General features: G+C 43.2%; 1 protein-coding gene across 3 annotated transcripts in view; it reads left to right on the plus strand.

Annotated features, from left to right (window-relative positions):
• mmel1 (membrane metallo-endopeptidase-like 1) overlaps positions 1–19,871 on the plus strand; it is a 69,207-nt gene extending 49,336 nt beyond the window's left edge. Inside the window, exons 13-23 of one of the 3 annotated variants that reach the window (XM_067970271.1) lie at positions 4,068–4,196; positions 5,036–5,134; positions 5,895–5,978; positions 7,064–7,167; positions 9,957–10,015; positions 11,655–11,774; positions 12,770–12,903; positions 14,404–14,469; positions 15,501–15,596; positions 16,620–16,696; positions 18,841–19,871. In XM_067970271.1, the coding sequence (XP_067826372.1) occupies positions 4,068–4,196; positions 5,036–5,134; positions 5,895–5,978; positions 7,064–7,167; positions 9,957–10,015; positions 11,655–11,774; positions 12,770–12,903; positions 14,404–14,469; positions 15,501–15,596; positions 16,620–16,696; positions 18,841–18,940 (1,068 nt within the window). In that variant the 3' untranslated portion in view covers positions 18,941–19,871. The remainder of the gene's footprint in view (positions 1–4,067; positions 4,197–5,035; positions 5,135–5,894; positions 5,979–7,063; positions 7,168–9,956; positions 10,016–11,654; positions 11,775–12,769; positions 12,904–14,403; positions 14,470–15,500; positions 15,597–16,619; positions 16,697–18,840) is intronic. The other 2 variants (XM_067970270.1, XM_067970272.1) reach the window with 2 other exon arrangements.
• Positions 19,872–20,612: the final 741 nt, after the last annotated feature.

Genomic DNA, 20,612 nt, shown 5'->3' on the forward strand with positions numbered 1-20,612 from the left:
AGAGAAAAGAGCCCCAGTCTGTTCAATCTTTCCTGATAGGTATAACCTCTCAGTTCTGGTATCATCCTTGTAAATCTTTTTTGTACCTTCTCCAGGGCTCTATATCCTTTTTATAGTTTGGAGACCAGAACTGTTCACAGTACTTCAAGTGTGGTCTAACCAAGGTTCTATACAAGTTTAACATAACTTCTCTGCTTTTCAATTCTATCTCTCTAAAAAAGAATCCCAGTGCTTGGTTGGTTTTTTTTATGGCCTTATTAACCTGTGTCGTGACTTTTAGTAATTTGTCTATCTGTACCCCCAGATCCCTCTGCTTCTCTACCCTATTTAGACTCTTATTATCCAAGCAGTATGTGGCTCACTTATTCTTCCTACCAAAATGTAATACCTCACACTTATCTATATTGAAATTCATTTGCCAATTACACGCCCATTCTGCAAGTTTATTAATGTCTTCCAGTATTTTGTTGCAATCAGTACTAACTATACCCTCCAATTTGGTGTCGTCTGCAAATTTTGAAATTGTATTTCTGATTCCCAAGTCCAAATCGTTTATGTAAATGGTGAACAACAGTGGTCCCAGCACCGATCCTTATGGAACACCACTTCCTACTTTTCGCCAGTCTGAGTAACAACCTTTAACCCTTACACTCTGTTTTCTGTTTTGTAGCCAGCTTGCTATCCATTCTGCTACTTGTCCTCTCACTCCACATGCTCTGACTTTAGTCATGAGTCTACTACCTTATCAAAGACCTTTTGAAAATCCAAGTATATTACATCTACTGCATTACCCTTGTCTACCCTTTCTGTTACTTCTTCAAGGAATTCAATAAGGTTGGTCAAGCATGACCTTCCCTTTTGAAATCTGTGCTGGATATTCTTAATTATATTTTCAGTTTCTAGATGTTTTTCTCTTACATCTTTGAGTAAAGATTCCATTATCTTTCCTATCACTGATGTTAAGCTAATTGGTCTATAGTTCCCTGGACTGATTCTATCTCCCTTTTTAAATATAGGAATCACATTAGCTGTCCACCCTATCCTCTGCCACTATTCCCTTTTCTAATGAATTTTTATATATATGTAATTATGCCTCTGCCATCTCTTCCCTAACTTCTTTTATTATGTGCGGATGCAATCCATCAGGACATGGGGTTTTATTCTCTCTAAGTTTGATTAGTTTATCAATTATCTCCTTCCTTTCCATCTTTAATGTCTTTATATCATTTTTGACTAACCTGATTGAGTTCTTTAATGAAGTAACAGAGAGGATTGATGAAGGTCGGGCAGTAGATGTTGTATATATGGACTTTCAAAAGGCATTTGATAAAGTACCACATAACAGACTTATTCAGAAAATAGTAGCACATGGCATTAAAGGGATGGTGGCAACTTGGGTACATAATTGATTAAGGAATAGGTTGCAGAGAGTAGTGGTAAATGGATGATTTTCTGACTAGAGAAAAGTACGCAGTGGACTCCCCCAGGGTTCGGTGTTAGGACCATTGCTTTTCTTGTTAAATATAAATAACCTGGACTTGGGTATAAGGAGTACAATTTTGAAGTTTGCCGATGATGGAAAACTTGGCAAAGTAGCAAATAGTGAGCAAGATTGTAGCAGACTTCAGGAGGACATAGACAGACTGGTGAAATGGGCAGACACATGGCAGATGCAATTTAATGTGGATAAGTGTGAAGTGATGCACTTCGGGAGGAACAACCCGGAGAAGTAATATAATCTAAATGGTCCTATTTTGAGGGTGGTGCAAGAGCAGAGGAACCTGGGGGTGCAGATTCACAAATCTTTGAAGGTGACAGGGCAAATTGATAAGGTGTTTAAAAAAGCGTATGGGATACTTGGCTTTGTAAATAGGGGTTTTGAATACAAAAACCAGAGGATATAGATTTAAGGTGATTGACGAAAGAACCAGAGGAGACATGAGGAAACATTTTTTTATGCAGCGAGTTGTTATGACCTGGAATGCACTGCCTGAAAGGGTGGTGGAAGCAGACTTAATAGTAACTTTCAAAAGGGAATTGGATAAATACTTGAAGGGAAAAAAATTTACAGGGCTATGGAGAAAGAGCAGGGGAGTGGGACTGATTGGATAGCCCTTTCAAAGAGCCGGGACAGGCATGATGGGCCGAATGGCCCCCTCTTGTGCTGTACAATACTTTGATACTATAAAGTGGGTCAGTAACCAGAGGTCATAGACTTAAAATAATTGGCAAAAGAACTAGAGGGGAAATGAGGAGAATTTTTTTCACACAGAGGGTTGTTAAGATCTGGAGCGCACTCCCTGAAAGGATGATGGATGCAGATTCCATAGGATCTTTCAAAAGGCAATTGGATATGCACTTGAAGAGGGCTAATTTGCAGGGTTATGGGGAAAAATCTGGGGTGTGGGACTAAATTGGACAACTCTTTCAAAGAGCTGGCAGAGGCTCGACAGGCCAAATGGCCTCCTTGTGTGCTGTAAAGGCTATTATTAGGGTCCTGCACTCAACCGTATCCAATTTAGTTACTAGGTTTTCTGCCCATTAACAAGTTGTTATAACTCCAAGCTTTATACAAGTGTATTCTGTGTGTATATAATGCCTCATCAGATTTTTAGACTTTACAACTTGAAACAGAATATGAGTAAGGAGACTAAAGTGCATTGTTAAACCTGTAGCCAACTTACTTAAGCTCCATTATGCACTGCTTATTTACATGGCCACATACACTAGTGTATATTGTTAGAAATCTTGCATTTTATCGTGTTGAAATATCTCAAAACACTGTTAAATAAATAACATACCACCCATTCTACACTAGCAACATCTCATAGGGATGAATGCCCAGTTTATAAATTTTCAGGTTTTCAGGGGCATTTGTTAAGGAAGGAATGTTGGCCAGGACACTGGGAGAGCTCTTCTTCAAATAGTAACATGGGATCTTTAATATCCACCTGAATAAGGCCCTTGTTTAACACCTCATCTAAAAGAAGGTATCTCTGACAATGTGACTCTGCCTGTATCTCAGAGGAGTAACTGCCCACTGCAGCGTTGAGTTTTCCATCTCTCGCACCAACCATCCATGTGGCCTGAGTGAGAATGCCAAATTGTATTAAATTACAGTTAATTTTACAGGGCCATGCCGTCTAAGAATTGGGTTGACTGCAGATTTTTATATATGGATAAACTAAGAGAGGCTTAATGGCCTTCCTCGCCTGTATTAACATAATAACATAAGAAATAGGAGCAGTAGTAGGCCATACAGCCCGTCGAGCCTGCTCCGCCATTCAGTCAATATCTATTGTGCAGCTTATGCACGGCACATAGCTTGGTTTTCCAGCTCTTGTTACTTCTTTATTATTCATTACTGAATTATGAGGAACTCTAACGTGTTATAAGTACAGCACCGTTTATTTTGTTGTATGGCACTAACTTTCTCATGAAAAGATGCAGTTTTGTAGACCTAATGTGGACCCTCTTTTTTTAATGCTTTTATTGAGATATTCTTTCTCACTTGCCCTCCATGTTAGGATGTTAATAACATTTCTTGTATACCTGTACACCTATTATAGATGATATTGCATTTAAGTAACTTGTTTAGAAGCGTAATTAATTTTTGAAGAGATTTTATGTTGTTGTGGAGATGAAGGTTTTTTTTTTGATGAAGGTATTAGTGTTGGGGAACTGAGTATTATGCTATTTTGGACTTTTGTCAGGTACAGGTGCTGCACTGGAGTAACATCCTATATAACACTCTAAAGTGCTTGTGCTCTGAACTCTCTGACCCAAAAGCAAGCACGCTACCAAATGATCCCTTTACATACATAAGAATGGCACTTGCATTTCAAAGTTACAATTGTTACTCGGCAAAAAAAATCATAATACTAAGTTGAGTAAGATCGAGTGTCTAATCCTCATGCTTTATGCACATGTTTATGTTTCTGCTGCAGCTTATCACATTGAATCACTTCAAACCACTTCACACTGTGAAATACAGTGATTAAGTTTTGTGATCGTAACTGACTGTTATATTCTTGTTACTGACCTACAATTGACCTTCATTACCACAGGCACTGTACGGTACCACTGTGGAAGAAGCTCGATGGCGAGAGTGTGCCAGCTACATCAACAGCAACATGGAAAATGCAGTGGGAGCACTTTATGTAAGGGAGGCATTTGCTGGCGAGAGTAAGAGAATGGTATGTTGCTCATATATCAGCATCACTCACCAGGTTTTCATATATCAGCATCACTCACCAGGTTTTCTTGTCAACGTCCATAATCACATCGTTCACCTGACGAAGGAGGAAGCCTCCGAAAGCTTGTGAATTTAAAATAAAATTGCTGGACTATAACTTGGTGTTGTAAAATTGTTTACAATTGTCAACCCCAGTCCATCACCGGCATCTCCACTCCATAATCTCAACCAATGTCTTGCTCGAGGGCTTCTCTCAGGAATCCTGCAACCTGTGTCAAACTTCTCAACTGGCCCATTTTAATTGATATATACTCTGACAGCATAAAACACCACTGAGAATAGCAGCAGTGGCATGGATGACCCCCGAGTCATCTTTAGCTTTAAATTGCTGCACACAATGTTTCTTTTTGATGTGCAATCACTTGTTATGTAGACAAATGTGGCAGCTGTTCGATGCCATCAGATGAATGACCAGTTAGTCTGTTTTTGGTGATGTTGGTTGAGGGACGAATGTTGACCAGGACACTGGGAGAACTTCCCGTACTTCTTCAAATAGTGCCTTGAGATCAGAACTGGCAGACAGGGCCTCAATTTAAGGACACATCCGAAGGGTGACATCTCTGGCAATGCCAAACTCCCTCAGTACTGCACTGGAACGTCAGCCTAAGTTGTGCACTCAAAGTTTGCAGTGTAGCTTCAACTCAGAGCCTTCTGATCCAGAGACGAGAGTGCTACCGCTGAGCCACAGATAATTAACGTCCCAGGGATTGGGTTGTTATCCTTCATATTATTGGGACTCCTATTGTTGGTGTCTTTCATTGAACACTTTTTTCTTTTCAGGTAAAGGATTTAATTGATAAAATTCGAGAGGTGTTTATTGAAACATTGGATGAATTGGATTGGATGGATGCAGCTTCCAAGCAGAAAGCTCAGGGAAAGGTCAGTTTCTATTCATGATACTTTGTACAAGGCTTTAACTTCCTACGAAAGCTGAACGTTATTGAGGGTATGGTATAAACCTGTGGGGGTTTTCCGTTCAGTGAAACAGTGAACAAATTCGAACTGGATCCCAGGACGAGGCTCCCTCAAGGATTCCAATTTATAGTTGAAGTTTATTCTCATGGAAAAATCACAATCCTGAGGTTCCATCCCCCACCAATGGCACATTTAGTAAATGGACCACCTGCTATGGTACTGAGCCACACTAGGCCAGGAGGGTCCCAGGTTAAACCCCTATCGTGTGCTGAGGTAGATTACCTCTAATAGGGTAGTAGTTGGGTTGCAACAATTAGCCTGAACACCCCTATCAGAGAGAGGAAAAAAATGAACCTTTATTTCAATCAATTTCCTTTTTTTTCTCCTCGATTGTCTCCCCTCTGCTGTTGAAAGCATTGACTTGATGAGCTTCAATTCTATAACCATCCAGGACCTCAGACAGTGAGAGGTGGCGGACTACTGTAGAACGGAGGGTATCACAATCCGATCCTGTCCTCACCCATTGCCCACACCCTTTCCAACAGGAGCTACTGGATAGTGATCAGCATTGGGAAGCCTGGCCCAGGATGCTGAGGCCAATTTTACAGTCCTAATCTTCTGCCCCAAACCATAGAAAAATCAATGGGGAGGGGTGGATGAAAAATCGGGTCCCAGACTCTTGCTAATTATTTTGAGCACCTCTTTCTACTTCTATATCTTAAAGGCCCTGGCAATTAAAGAACAAATTGGATACCCAGACTACATATTGGAAGACAGCAACCCCAGGCTGGATCAGGAATACGCACATGTGAGTATGACAGATAATGGGTTAGATCTACAATGGACGCAACCCTGCGTTCACGTGCTAAAAATCTACTCTATGAAATCCAGTGAAATGTATCATTTGATAAAGTCAAGGGGTCAAAATTACGGAGTCCCTGCTCCTGTGCCAGCAGAGCGGTGAGGCGGGAACCCCGAGTGTCTGCAGGTATAGTTGCTGTCCCATCCCAAATTGCAGGGACGGGGTCGTTAGTGTGTGCAGGGCAGGTGGACCACTCCTGTCAGGACCCCGATGGGGGTCTGGGAAGGGCTTCATAGTAAATCGGCCGTACAAGTCTTCAGCTCTTACTGTTAAATACTGTCAATGGTCACCCAGCTCCGTGGTCAACAGTCACTTTGTTCACCAAACAACTTTTAATAAGCTCCTTTAGTTAAACTGATTTCACACCCTCATCTTCACTTTTCAGTTTTATGTCATTGGTTTGAACAGCTTCAAATTTGGTAAGTTTGATTTCTCAGCCTTTAGCAGCGATCCGTCCTGAGTTTGCTGTGTATTGTGGGAAACCGAGTAACGCTTTCCATTGTTGGAAAAGTCTCTTGGCATGAGACGATTAAGTTGATGTAAATAGAGACTAATAAGATTAAACAGAGATTTCAAGATAGTAATCTCAATAAGTGATTCAGGTAATGTCATAACTCAGGCAGTTTGTGACCATTATCTAAACACAGAGATGAGATCATCGCCTTGTAACCACTCCAATATACCCATTATCTTTAATAATATACATACTGTAGAGTCCCAAGAATAGATTTATCCTATTTTTAATCCTTTTCTTATCTTGTTGCTGGCAATAGTGTCGTAGCAACCACTAAGATCCAGTGTGTTTCATGCAGTTTACACATAAATACATCAACACTAAAGGATTAACAATTGTGACCAATCGTTCCAACTGTATCAAGTGATAATCCACAGTCCATTGCCAAGTAATAGCACTGTTGATGCCAACTGAATTTTTACTATCATTCACATCAGAGTTCAACATACAGATTAATGGACACCTTAACAGAGGTCATAAACTGTGTGGCACTGTTAAAATGTTGTACTTTATCCAGCTGAACTTCAGCGAAAACAAATACTTCGAAAACATCCTTGAAAATCTGAAGGCAGGAGCACAGAAGAGCCTGAAGAAACTACGGCAGCGAGTGGATCAAGATGTGTAAGTATCTAACGTGTAGCAATCCTTGTGTTCAAATCCCTCCATGGTCTCGCCCCCTCCCTATCTCTGCAACCTCCTCCAGCCCCAAAACCCTCTGAGATCTCTGCGCTTCTCCAATTCTGGCCTCTTGCGCATCCCTGATTTCCTTCACTCCACCATTGGCGGTCGTGCCTTCAGCTCGCTGAGCTCTGGAATTCTCTCCCTAAACCTCTCCATCTCTCTCCTCCTTTATGTCGCTCCTTAAAACCTACCTCTTCCTGTCCTAATATCTCTTTATGTGGCTCGGTGTCAAATTTTGTCTGATAACGCTCCTGTGAAGCGCCTTGGAACGTTTTGCGATGTTAAAGGCACTACATAAATGCTTGTTGTTGTTGTTGTTGGCTGGATCAGGGTCTGCAGAGTTGGAAATGTTAGCATGGGTTTCCCCAATAGTCCAGTAGATAATGGTGCTGCCCAGTGTAGCACTAAGTGATACAGGCAAGAAAATCTCAGCTTGTCTCTTGGTTTTTGCTGAGTTACGTTTTTCCAGCTCGGATAGTAGTTGAAATGCTACAATTGGCCTTAATGGCCATGGGCTAGCAAGAGGGAAAGAAACAGCCAGTGTTCTTGCCCCTGATCACAATCCATTGACCTTTGCTATAATGCGCACATATGTAGGCATCAGCTGATGGTAGCACTGGGCTGGGCTGTGATTCCCTCTATAATTGCTTTGCTTGTCAACACTGCAGTCTTGGCTCAGACATGAAGAATGGACAAGGTGCTGGAGAGCTGTGAGTACTACAGGCCCTATCACATCAGGACTGAGCACCTTCAGGAGAAAATTGAAGGGGAATAAAGGAATCTTACCATGCATTACAGCTAATAGATCCTCTTTTTGAGCCTTGGTGAAGGTATCGAGCATTATTGTGCAACAATACGGAAGCATGGAAAATGGGAAAGGCCAATTGACCCATCAAGTCCAATCCCTCCAATGTGCTACCACAACTGTATTGTCATGGTCTCCAACCAACTCAATCCAATTCCTAAGAAAGGCAATTTATGCCTGGTAAAACTTCCAAAAAGCTTCCTCCGCATAGTCCTGCCATGTACAGATTAACATGCTATGGGTTCCATAACTATATTACCTGTGCTCAATCTATTCATATAACCTTCATTCCACTGCCTGCCAAATTATCATCCAACTTCATTTTGGAGCAGCTCCATGACGGACCCTGATGGACGCCCATTCCACATATCACAATCACATTGAGAAAAGAAATTCCTAGTGAAACCTCATGTGGGACTAGAGTTTCTCTATCTTGAATCTATGTCCTCTAGTCTTGTGACCCCAAGTGAAGTCAAAGAAACGATTTTCATCTGTACCATCCATTCCTTCTACTATTTAAAAGACTTGAGGGGTAAAACCGCCTTGCCGAGAGCTATGATTGCAGGGAACATTAGGGTTGCCAACTCTGGTTGTGCGGATTCCTGGAGGTTTCATCACATGACCTCCCATCTTGAACCGTCCTGCCCCCACACTCCCACCATTGGTCCATTCTCTGGGCACATTGCCTTCCCACAGCCAATTGGAAAGCGAACAGACTCTTTGTTACCCAATTGGATTAATCTTGACAGCCTTTTTTCCCCATCTCCATTATTTTTACAAATAATAAATGAAAATGTTCAAAGAAAATGAAAACCAAATTTTTTTTTAATGCCCCCCATGATTTTTCTCCCGGTTTGTTCGCAGCAGTGTCCAGGAGATTAATCTTCAATTCCTGGAGACTCCAGGGCAATCCTGGAGGGTTGGCAACCCTAGGGAACATGGATCAGAGATAGGGTTACATGGTTGTAGCCCCAATTCCCTAAACTGTGCTCCCTACTGGCATGGCTCCTCACCAGGAGCACAACCATCTCCAACAAGAGAGAGTCTAACCACCTCCCCATGACATTCAACGGCATTACCATCGCCGAATCCCCCACAATCAACATCCTGGGGGTCACCATTGACCAGAAACTTAACTGGACTAGTCACATAAATACTGTGGCTACAAGAGCAGGTCAGAGGCTGGGTACTCTGAGGCGAGTGACTCACCTCCTGACTCCCCAAAGCCTTTCCACCATCTACAAGGCACAAGTCAGGAGTGTGATGGAATACTCTCCACTTACCTGGATGAGTGCAGCTCCAACAACACTCAAGAAGCTCGACACCATCCAGGACAAAGCAACCCGCTTGATTGGCACACCATCCACCACCCTAAATATTCACTCCCTTCACCACTGGCGCACTGTGACTGCAGTGTGTACCATCCACAGGATGCACTGCAGCAACTCGCCAAGGCTTCTTCGACAGCACCTCCCAAACCCGCGACCTCTACCACCTAAAAGGACAAGGGCAGCAGGCACATGAGAACACCACCACCTGCACGTTCCCCTCCAAGTCACACACCATCCCGACTTGGAAATATATCACCGTTCCTTCATCGTCGCTGGGTCAAAATCCTGGAACTCCCTTCCTAACAACACTGTGGGAGAACCTTCACCACACGGACTGCAGCAGTTCAAGAAGGCAGCTCACCACCACCTTCTCAAGGGCAATTAGGGATGGGCAATAAATGCTGGCCTCGCCAGCGATGCCCACATCCCATGAACGAATAAAAAAAAATCATGAACTTACCACTTTGAACCATGTTCACTTTCAATCTTTAAGGAATGGCTTTTTACCACTATAAAGGAAGTAAAGTAGGCTGGAATTTTAAAACCTGGCACATATTTCTGACCCCAACATCTCTTTTTCTGCCTTATTTCAGGTGGATTATTGGAGCTGCAGTTGTAAATGCTTTTTATTCACCTAATCGAAATCAGATAGGTAAGTCAGAATTATGCACATTGTGCAATAACTTAATATTGGTTGCACTGTGGGAATAGATGTTTAAAGTTCCCCTCATTGTTCAGCTGCTTAAAGCAGTGAATAGAAGCGCCATATAAGACAAGGAAGTTTCTCATTGTGTGCTTTACTTAGCTGATTTCAACCAGGCCGGTAGTAGGGGGTGCTACAATTGGCTTCTACCCCCACCCCCCCAAAAGGAGAAAATCAGCTAGGGTTTCTACACCTGTTCAATGTCCAGCAACCTCTGCTGGGACACTGGCCTAGAAATTCAGCCATACAGTGCCCATTTTCCATGGGCTAAACGGCCTCCTAAGTCTCCAATATGGCGGGCAGGAAGTGGACGCTCATTATGAGTGGCCAGGGCCCATATCCGCAGTGGGGTTGTTAGGCCCTTTGTACATGCAAATAAAGGCCTAACGCCCCCACTGTGATATTGGTTTGCCCTGAGTCAGCTGGCGCTGGCTGCACTCAGGAAAACCAGGCCTACATCCAGCCTAACAGGCGGCCCTAAAAGGAACTGCCTGTAAGGCAGTAACCAACAAGGTAAGATTTTGAAATAAAATTGAACCTAGAACTGAGAGGAGCAGGTATACTCCTTCTGACCCCAAATTCAAAGTAGGCGGGCTGCTGACGGCCATCGACTCCCCCTGCCCCCCCCCCCGTCCCGGCCTCTACCCTCCCCAATCCCAGACACGACCTTCCTTGATCGCTGCCGACCGCTACCCTCCCTCCCGACCACTATTACCTTCCCAACCCAGTCGCCACACCACCCCCCGCCCTTCCCGATCGCTTACCCTCCATTTCCAGTTCCCCCCTTCCTAATCTCCTTTAACCACTTACCTGAGGGCCGCATCTGGCATCTCAGCGGCTTGATCATCAATTCCTCTTCACTGGCGAGCTGCCTGGGGTGCTCAATTATAATAAGGCCCATGGCCCAATATCGGGTGCTCCTTGGGCCAATCCATTCAGGCGCAAGGATTGCTCCCAAAAATGGGTGCACTCTAATTTCTAGACCACTGTCCCTTAAGGACGTGGGGCGAGGACAAGATTAGGTTCAGCTAGATATTTCTCATGCTTGAGAGGCCTAGGAGGAAATGGAAATCCATAGTTACTTTGTTTTGAGTTGTGTTTGCATAGAATTAGACCTGCTTTGAGTTGAGTCCATATTAACTTAGATTTGTATTCACTTGAGTTTGCATTGAGCTATATTCACACTGATTTGGGGACTGCATTGAATTGGGTTTGGATTTAGTTGGATTCCCATTGAGTCATGTTTCATATGGAGTTGTTTTTTCTTTGAATTGGATTCACAAACATTTGAAGTCACTGAGTTACAAATAGGTTTGTGTTTGCATTAAGCTGCCCTTCATACAGAGCTGAGTTTGCATCTTGTTGGGCAACCATTAGATTAGGTTCACATTGATCCTACATTGAATTAGGCACAAACTGAATTGGGTTTTCTTTTCATTTGTACAGTATTTCACCTTTCATTTCCTATTTTTCCTTCTTTCTTTCATATATTTCTAGTATGTCTTATAGATCACAAAATCATGTCTCAGGAATGTATATTCCAATTTTTGGATCGTTTATACTTGACCAGGTTGTTTGTTTCTTGCAGTATTTCCAGCCGGGATTCTGCAGCCCCCGTTCTTCAGTAAACACCAGCTTCAAGCGCTGAACTTTGGAGGAATTGGCATGGTGATTGGCCATGAGATAACACATGGATTTGATGACAATGGTGGGCATGAATAGAATAGTTATCTGACTGCAATATGGGTTCGAAGGCATCGCTGATGTACCACTCAGCTATTTTTACATCTTGCTTCATTGCATCTCTCATCCTGACATTAAATAGCACAATGGAGTGAAAAAAACAGTTGCCCGCCCGACTCCCAAGCTTCCAAAATCAGCTGATTTACAGAGAACCGCACTCCTGGGGCTGCCCTCACTACTGCCCCTGGGGCTGCCCTCACTCCTGCCCCTGTTGCTGTCTTTACTCCTGCCCCTGGGGCTGTCTTCACTCCTGCCCCTGTTGCTGTCTTTACTCCTGCCCCTGGGGCTGTCTTCACTCCTGCCCCTGGGGCTGCCCCCACTCTCACTGACCATTCAATAGGTTGCAGGTTGAGAGGTGTGGCCTGAGTTGTCCTGATTTATGCCAGCCGATTTTCTGAATGTGCACTCTCAGGGGACACGTTGCCTACTGACCGTGCAGACAGGCAAACGGCTAATGTGTTGCCCACAATTTCCTAATACATGCAGCTGACGGACAAGGCTCCCCGCTGGAAAATCACCCCCTTAATGTGAATGTAGAGAACCAGCAGAAGAAGAATTCTTCATTTGGAATACCTCCCACCCTGCAGCATCGACATTTCAATCTAGTGCTGAAATCTCCTTTAGGACCAAATTATTATGCAGTGAAACCTCTATTATCCACGAGAATTTTATGGACAAAACGTCCAGTGAGACATCCCTTTGTTACACAGCTTCTTTCGTTATTTACATTTTGTTTTTCTATTGGTGAATAAAATTACCTAATGTTTCCTTTTGTTATTAGTTGTGTATTAGTTTTCATTGCTGGGCCTAGGGTATTGCTGTAAGACCAATATTTGCAGACTTGGGATTATCTGCCAACTTACATTCTCTATTATGGCCGATAATGGAGGCTTCATTTTAATTTGGCTTTCGCTTCAGCCAAAAAAAAATACTCTATTCCTCGCACTTTGTAACCTCTAGGAAGAAATTTCGATAAGGATGGCAACATGTATGACTGGTGGAGCAATTTCTCGGCCACACATTTCAATGACCAATCACGCTGCATGGTGCATCAGTACGGAAACTACACGTGGGACTTAGCTGGAGGACAGAATGTGAGTATTCTCACTCTGATTTTATTTTTTCCCAAGTGAGAGCAAATGGCAAATTAATTATGGTGGAATTAATGCTCAGCTCTGAGAGATGGGGGCAGTGCTCCTAGTCAGTAGCAGTGAGACATCATCGAAACATGCAGACTGGTCGTTTATCTCATTGCTGTTGGTGGGATCTTGCTGTGCGTAAATTGTCTGCTAAGTTCCCCTACATTACAACACTGATTGCACTACGAATAGAATTCATTGACTGTGAAGTGCTTTGAGCCATCCTGAGGATGCGAAAGGCACTCTATGATCGCAAGTTTTTCTTTTCTGTCACCTCCACCGGCCTAAGGCGGCTTTCTCACTTTTATGAATAATTTTCCTTTGACCTTTTGAGAAAAAAAACATTTTGTCTTTTTTTTTACCTTGTCTGTTTAGAGTTTCATCCAATCATGTTTCATCTCAGTTCCTCCACTCAAAACCAAATATGTCAGTGATGTTGCTTTACTGAAATGACCTTCTGGGATTCTCCTCTTTGAGATGTTCTGGTAGGGATCCACCCCAACATCAACCCCTTTCCCTGGGTCAGGAGTCATTCACTATGCACAGCCGGCCCCTGGCCAGACGGGAACCTGCCTGTGCAATGAAGGGAATATCAACGGTGCTACAGTGGGGTCCCTGCTGCAGTAGGGTCCCTGCTGGGCCCCGAAGATCATCAGCAGGTACGTATTTGGGGCCAGACTGCAGGGAGAGACTACTAGGCCCCCTCCCTCCATTGGGGAACCTCCGGGATTTTACCCCCCACTTCACGGGGCTGACTGCTGTCTTCCATGTGGCAGCCTCAGGAGGGGAGGGGGGCAGCATTTAGTGGGGTGGACAAGGGAAATCCTCCAAGGGCCCCCGCCCCCCCAAGCACCACTATCTGCTTGTGATGGGTGGGGAAGGAATGGCCAACGTCGGTCCCAGCAAGGATGGTGGGAGCACCATCACCACAAGGACTGCAGTTGTTCAAGGAGAAGGCCCAGCGCCTCCTTCTCAGGGCAACGAGGGATGGGCGATAAATGTGGCCTTGTCAGCATCGCGCGCATCCCGAGAACAAGCAAAAACAAAAGGCTAGAAATGACTGCCCACCCATAGTATCAGGCCAAGCTTGTTGTGTTCAGATTACATTCCCATGTCTGCCATTTTATTGAAGGCAACCCATCTATTTTAAACAAGTTAGTACCTCCATTAAAAGTAGCAGCCAGATGAATGTCATGCAAATGTGACAGTGCTTGCCTGCTATTATCAACATCAGTCATTTCTAGCCTCTCAAGCCTCACTCTTTTTGATCATAAATCTCACTCCTGCCAGTTCCCTGATCTTGAGAGCGATGCTGTGCATGTCTCTGAGAGACAATATAATCGAAGACAGAATTTGAGATGTCGCAACCTTTTTTCCCCAGCTGCCAGGCACAGTTTGTTCTCCCAAGTCTGTCGTGTAATGTTTCACTTGATTCTGGAATTTCTTTTGACACAGGTGAGCGGGATCAGTACTTTGGGTGAAAATATCGCAGACAATGGAGGTGTCAGACAGGCATACAAGGTACGACACTGAAATTCACCAGTGTACTTCATATTCACAGTCATTGATAGTCTACAGGAAAATACCCCAATGGGTTGATCCCCACCAGTAGAGATAATGGACGGAAAATCACTGGCAGCACACCCACGATCTCCTGTGAATGTCTCTCCTGTTGGGAATGCCAGATTGCAGGAGCATGACTTATATGTTTAACACAATTGTTAAATTCCATATTTGATGGTTTGCTTTGACCAGTACGATTGAGTTTGCTGCATTGGATGTTTGTAGTATCATAAAATGATTCAGCACAGAAGGAGGCCATTCAGCCCATCGTGCCTGTGCCGGCTCTTTGAAAGAGCTATCCAATTAGTCCCACTGCCCTGCTCTTTCCCCATAGCCCTGAAAATTTTTCCCCTTCAAGTATTTATCCAATTTTGAAAGTTACTATTGAATCTGTTTCCACCACCCTGGTGCCATACTAACCTCAGAGAGCTCCAGTTCAGTCTTTGGTCTTCACCGAGCTAGCTCATCTCACTAGGGTAGATATGGGCATTCTACAATTGGCCACACCGTGTGTAGGCTAAGGAAAAAACAAATCAGTCAGGCTGCCCTGGATGCCATCCAGCTGTGTGGATGATGGGTGAGAACAGTATCACTGTCGGTAGTGATACCAACTCCACCCAACTCCCTCCTGGTCAGGTAGCCTGCCACTATTTACTATCTATTCACACACATTGGACATGGCGCCATCCAGCTGCTGGCACTATGGAGCTGCATGCTAGCATGAGTTAATGGCTTCAGGATAGGAGAGGCAACAGAAGGAAATTCAGAAAGATTAAAAAAAATCCGATGAAACTAGTTCAGATGCTCGCTGTAGGGACCGTGTGATTGCAGATTAGTGTCGCTGCGCTGGGGGGGTGCAATTTAGCAGGTCATTGAACGCAGAACAATATTTGTGAATGGGAGGTCATGGCTGTGTCCTTTTCTACCCATTAACCTGTAAAGTCAGCTTGGGTGGTTTGGTTTTATTGCCTTCACCATGTATTTTCCAGGCCTATTTAAAATGGGTGAAGAAAGAAGGAGAAGAAGTGAAACTGCCTGGCTTGGATTTGACACATCAACAACTTTTCTTCCTTAACTTTGCACAGGTAATGTGGAGACAGCCATTCAGTGCATTATAGTGCAGAACAGGGCAAAAGGCTGGGGCTTACCACTTTATATATAGGACAGTAAGGGGGATAAAGTGAAGTGACTTTCAGAGGGGGCTCTTATTTTGTCCATCACTGTATCTGTAGTACAGTAAAGTGGGGAATAACGAGGTGATTTTTGGGCATCTTACCAAGCCCTTCATTTTGTGTATAATGGAGTAAAGTTGGACTTTTTGAGGAGATCTCCAACCATCCCAAACGAATCTGGGACTGCTCCATCCAATCTTACTGACCCTTGGAATCCAAATGCAGATCTGAACTAATTACATTTCTAAGTCAATGAAAAGTTTCGAAGGAAGATCGATCTGATATTTAAGGGCTGATTTCCCAGTTTAGGCTGCTGTTGGGGGAGCCTCGCTCATTGGTAGCGAATCGGGAGCTGCACGCCTATGATGTCCAATATATATTCTTCCTTTTCAAATGTTTTCCAATTCCCTTTAAATGTTGTTCTCAAACCATATATAAATTCACTGATATTGGTTATAAAGCTTCCAAATATTGCAGGAAAAGGGCATTTAGGAACCATGTAAGGAGGCTGAGTTTGAGATTTAATTTGATGGTCACAGAATTTGGTCTTTCCAATTGTGAGGTCCGCTCTCTCTCTCTCTAGGGATGATAATTGAAATGAATTTGGACAATTTCCATCTAGTTGCTGATGGGTAGGAATCCCACAGCACAAAACTGCAGATTCAGGGGCGGTGGAGGCTCCCTGACGGCAGCATGAGCTTGGAACATTACCCTTAATCCAAATGTAAACCTCCATCTTCCTCAAACACCCAAGAGTTTCTGGTGAGATAACTTCTTAGGATAGCACTGTTGCCCCAATCCTTGGCTGGTATAAAACTAAAATTAGGTTTACAATATGTTTACATTCTCTTGTCTGGTCCATTCCATTCCATATCTATGTGCACAAACTGATGCTTCATTTTCAGTCCCTGGTTAACACTTACTTATGTTCTCCAGGTGTGGTGTGGGTCATATAGGCCTGAGTATGCCAGCCAGTCAATTAAAACCGATGTTCACAGCCCGTTGGAGTTCAGGTATGTAGTTACTGCCCACACAGTTCAATCATTAGATTCATGTCGGATAGTGCAATGTGGAGTTTAACCAATTTCTTGTCTTCTTTATGTTTTACTTCAGCCACAAAGAGATAATGTCATCTGGTATCTGTGTACATTGCCTTATTGGGGCACTGAACATATTTTAATACAATTATCTGACTGAGGGAGGGACAATATCTGTTTTTTCTTCCACCTCCCAACAGCAACCAATGTAGTAAGACCTTTCTCCTCTTCATAGTCTTAATCCCGGGCCTGATCGAGCTCAAGCTGAAGAATTAGATGCCAGCATTAGATGTCACCTTTATTGTATGGACACCAATCAACCAGGGAGTTGACACAGACTGTGGACGCGCACTGACTTGAGGTTAAACAGACATTGAGGGTGCACATCAGCTAGGAATTCAATAGGAACGTGGACTGCTGCCCACCAAGAATTCTTTCACTGTTCTCAGAAAGTTCAATTAGATGAAGGGCTAAGGCTCCTGGTGCAGGACAACATTGAGGTTGAAAAGAGTAAGAGAGGCAATTAGATTGAGGGGTGACCTAATAGAGGTCTTTAAAATTATGACGGGGTTTAATAGGGTAGACGTAGAGAAGATGTTTCCACTGATGTGGGTAACCAAAACTAGGGGTCATAAATATAAGATAGTCACTAATAAATGGAATAAGGAATTCAGGAGAAACTTCTTGACCCAGAGAGTGTTTAGAATGTGGAACTTGCTACCACATGGAATAGCATAGATACATTTATGGGGAAGCTAGATAAACACATGAGGAAGAAAGGAATAGAAGGATATGCTGATAGGGTTAGATGAAGTAGGGTGGTAGGAGGCTCATGTGGAGCATAAACACCAGCATAGACCAATTGGCTGGTTCTGTGCTGTAAATTCTATATAATTCCATGTAAGATGCATCGAGACGTAATGGTTAGGTGACACCAAGCTTGAGTTTTAAAGGCTTGCAGATTTTGGGAGTCACTTCAACAGGTGACTGCAGGTGAAACAGAGGTTGGTATAACTCTAATGCTAAACAAAAATGTGGGATGGCCCACATATGATATACTCAGCCAAGGTGAACTTGTGAGATGGCCCAGTGTGTAGGGTTTGACACACTTACAGTCACAATGAATCTGTGGTGTAGATGTAAGTTGCAGTGCTGCTTAGTACAATTGCTGGACTATAACTTGGTGTTGTAAAATTGTTTACAATTGTCAACCCCAGTCCATCACCGGCATCTCCACATCATAGTACAAATCTGCCAGCCTTGAGATGCATTTTATCACTTGTTCATTATCTGCTAATAGATGCCTTGTGCGATAGTTTTGTTTCTCCTCTTGAGGAAAAGAGCAAAATGCAAAGATCATCTCCTCCCACCTTGAAGCTTCAATAGAGCACCATTCCTGTTATAATCTTTACAATGGTTGGTTTCGCAAAGAAAATACAGAGATGTGCAAAATGCCGCCATTACAATGAATTCTATTAAATACTTGAAGGGAAAAAAATTGCAGGACAATGGGAAAGAGCAGGGGAGTGGGTCTAATTGGATAGCTCCACCAAAGAGCCAGCACAAGCATGATGGGCCAAACGGCCACATCTGTGTCCTGTGATTCTATCTATTTATCCAGATTTGTGGAAATCATGAATAAATTATTTCCTTTGCAGTGCTTTTCCAGCCGTGGCTCAGTGGCTAACACTCTTGCCTCTGAGTCAGAAGTTTGTAGGTTCAAGTCCCACTTGAGGCTTGAGTACATAATCTAGGCTGATACATCAGTTCCAGTATTGAGGGAGTGTTGCACTGTCAAAGATGCTGTCTTTTGGATGAGATGTTAAAACCAAGGCCCCGTCTGCCCTCTCAGTTTGATGTGAAAGATTCTGTGGCACTATTTTGAAGAAGAGCCAGGGGAGTTCTCCCCGGTGTCCTGGGCCAATATTTATCCTCAACCAACATCACTAAAACAGATTATCTGGTCATTATCTCATTGTTGTTTGTGGGATCTTGCCGTGCACATTACAACAGTGACTACATTTCAAAAGCACTTTATTGACCGTAAAGCGCTTTGGGACTTCCTGAGGTTGTGAAAGGCATTGTATAAATGCAAGTTCTTTCTTTTTTACTCCATGCAGGGTCATCGGTTCCCTCCAGAACTTTGAAGCTTTTGCTGAGGCCTTCCAGTGTAAAAGAGGCAATGCAATGCACCCAGCCAAGAAGTGCCGAGTGTGGTAACCAAAGACCGACAGCACTGTTAGTTCACACCATCGAAAACCTTCAACGTCATTGGATTAATGAACGCTAAAGGTGGCTGGCAGAAGCCAATAGATGTGCCTAATAATCCATCTCCGATCAATCACAGCCAAGGTTTTTGTCTCTCGTTCTCTGTTGTTCTGAGTGCGTGCAAACAGAGGGGATAATTAGTGGGGAGTTGGTTGTTAGGCTGGGTAAGCAAGTCCTTTACACACTGACTGTTTTATACCTTAACATGACTGTTAACTATTACTTGCATTCAGTAATAACATCAGGGTGCTTTAACCTGCAAAGAATTCCTTGTTCGAAAAGATACAGCAATGTGTTCAAGAGTTGTGGTTCCAGGAGTTTGCACGAACTACAAACTGATTTGGTTTAAGACCAGGAGCACAGTTTTTGCAGAAGGTACAGTCGGATTAACTGGGGCTATTGTTACACACTGACTAGGGTCTGTCTCAAGAGCAAGACTTAATGAATGTCCAATTTCTGCATGCCAAGGCTATGACTTGTTAAAATGATGTGTCCCAGTTGCTTATAACTGTTTCAATTCCTTTATTTCCCAAAGTACTCATAGCTCAAGGTGTACTGTGTGAAATGCTGTGTCATTTTGGTGTTAATATTTCATAAGAAGAGAAGTTCTCCAGTGCTGCTGTACAATATAAACATCAATAAGTGGTATTTGAAAATCTTTTATAATAGCATTCAGTTCAACATGCTTTGGTCTAAGTATGAAGACTTTTACCAGCTGCACCTTATTTGTAATATATTTAATCATATATATATCTATGATTTATACTGTATTGTTTATATTCAGAAAAATTATTTGACAAATAGTCTTTTATCGCTCTATTTAATCTTGGTGCATTGTGTCAATTTTAATATATTCCTGTTCTGTCAGTATTTTCAAATAAATTCTTTATGACCATTACTCATTGTTGCTGCTTTCAGTGAGAAAAGTTGAATCAGGTTAAAATGGGTTCCTGATGGGTTTCCTCTGCTATCACAGAGGTAAAGACATGAGGCAGGATTATCCTCAGCCATGGCTCCAGTTTAGCAGCGGTACTTGGGCGGGCATGGGTGCAAAAATTTGTCCGGGACCCCTCTTGCCATCCATCTTCACACCTGTTCCATCAGTGGTTGACTCTTAACTGCCCTCTCAAGTGACCTAGCAAGCCACTCAGTTGCAATTAGGGATGGGCTATAAATGCCAGCCTTGCCAGTGATGCCCACGTCCCGAGAATAAATTAAAAGAAAACGTTCCACCAGATGCCGGAAATGCTCACCCATATATGGGCAGCCGCATTTAAATGAGGCGATAGCGATAGAGTGACGTTATTTGTCACCCTTTCCGTCATTATCGCCTCGGCAACACTGGACGCCAGACCAGAACCGGCATCCAGTGTTGCTAGGAGAGGCACAACGCCAGTTAAAGGGCCTAATGCAAGATTGGTAATCAATGAGGCCTTCAGCAGATGAATAGCCTACTGTCTGAGCTCAACTCATGAATAATGGGCAAGGTACAGCAGAGCATGCCCTGGCAAGGAATTAATGCCTTCAGGAGGGAATTACTTTGTGTAATTTCTTATTTCTATTGCCCTATTTACTCGTAATTTTCTTATGTCCCCTAAGTTTTTGAAACCTTCATCAGTGTGAA

Source organism: Heptranchias perlo, chromosome 32 (assembly GCF_035084215.1).
Source record: "Heptranchias perlo isolate sHepPer1 chromosome 32, sHepPer1.hap1, whole genome shotgun sequence".
Taxonomy (NCBI): Eukaryota; Metazoa; Chordata; class Chondrichthyes; order Hexanchiformes; family Hexanchidae; genus Heptranchias; species Heptranchias perlo.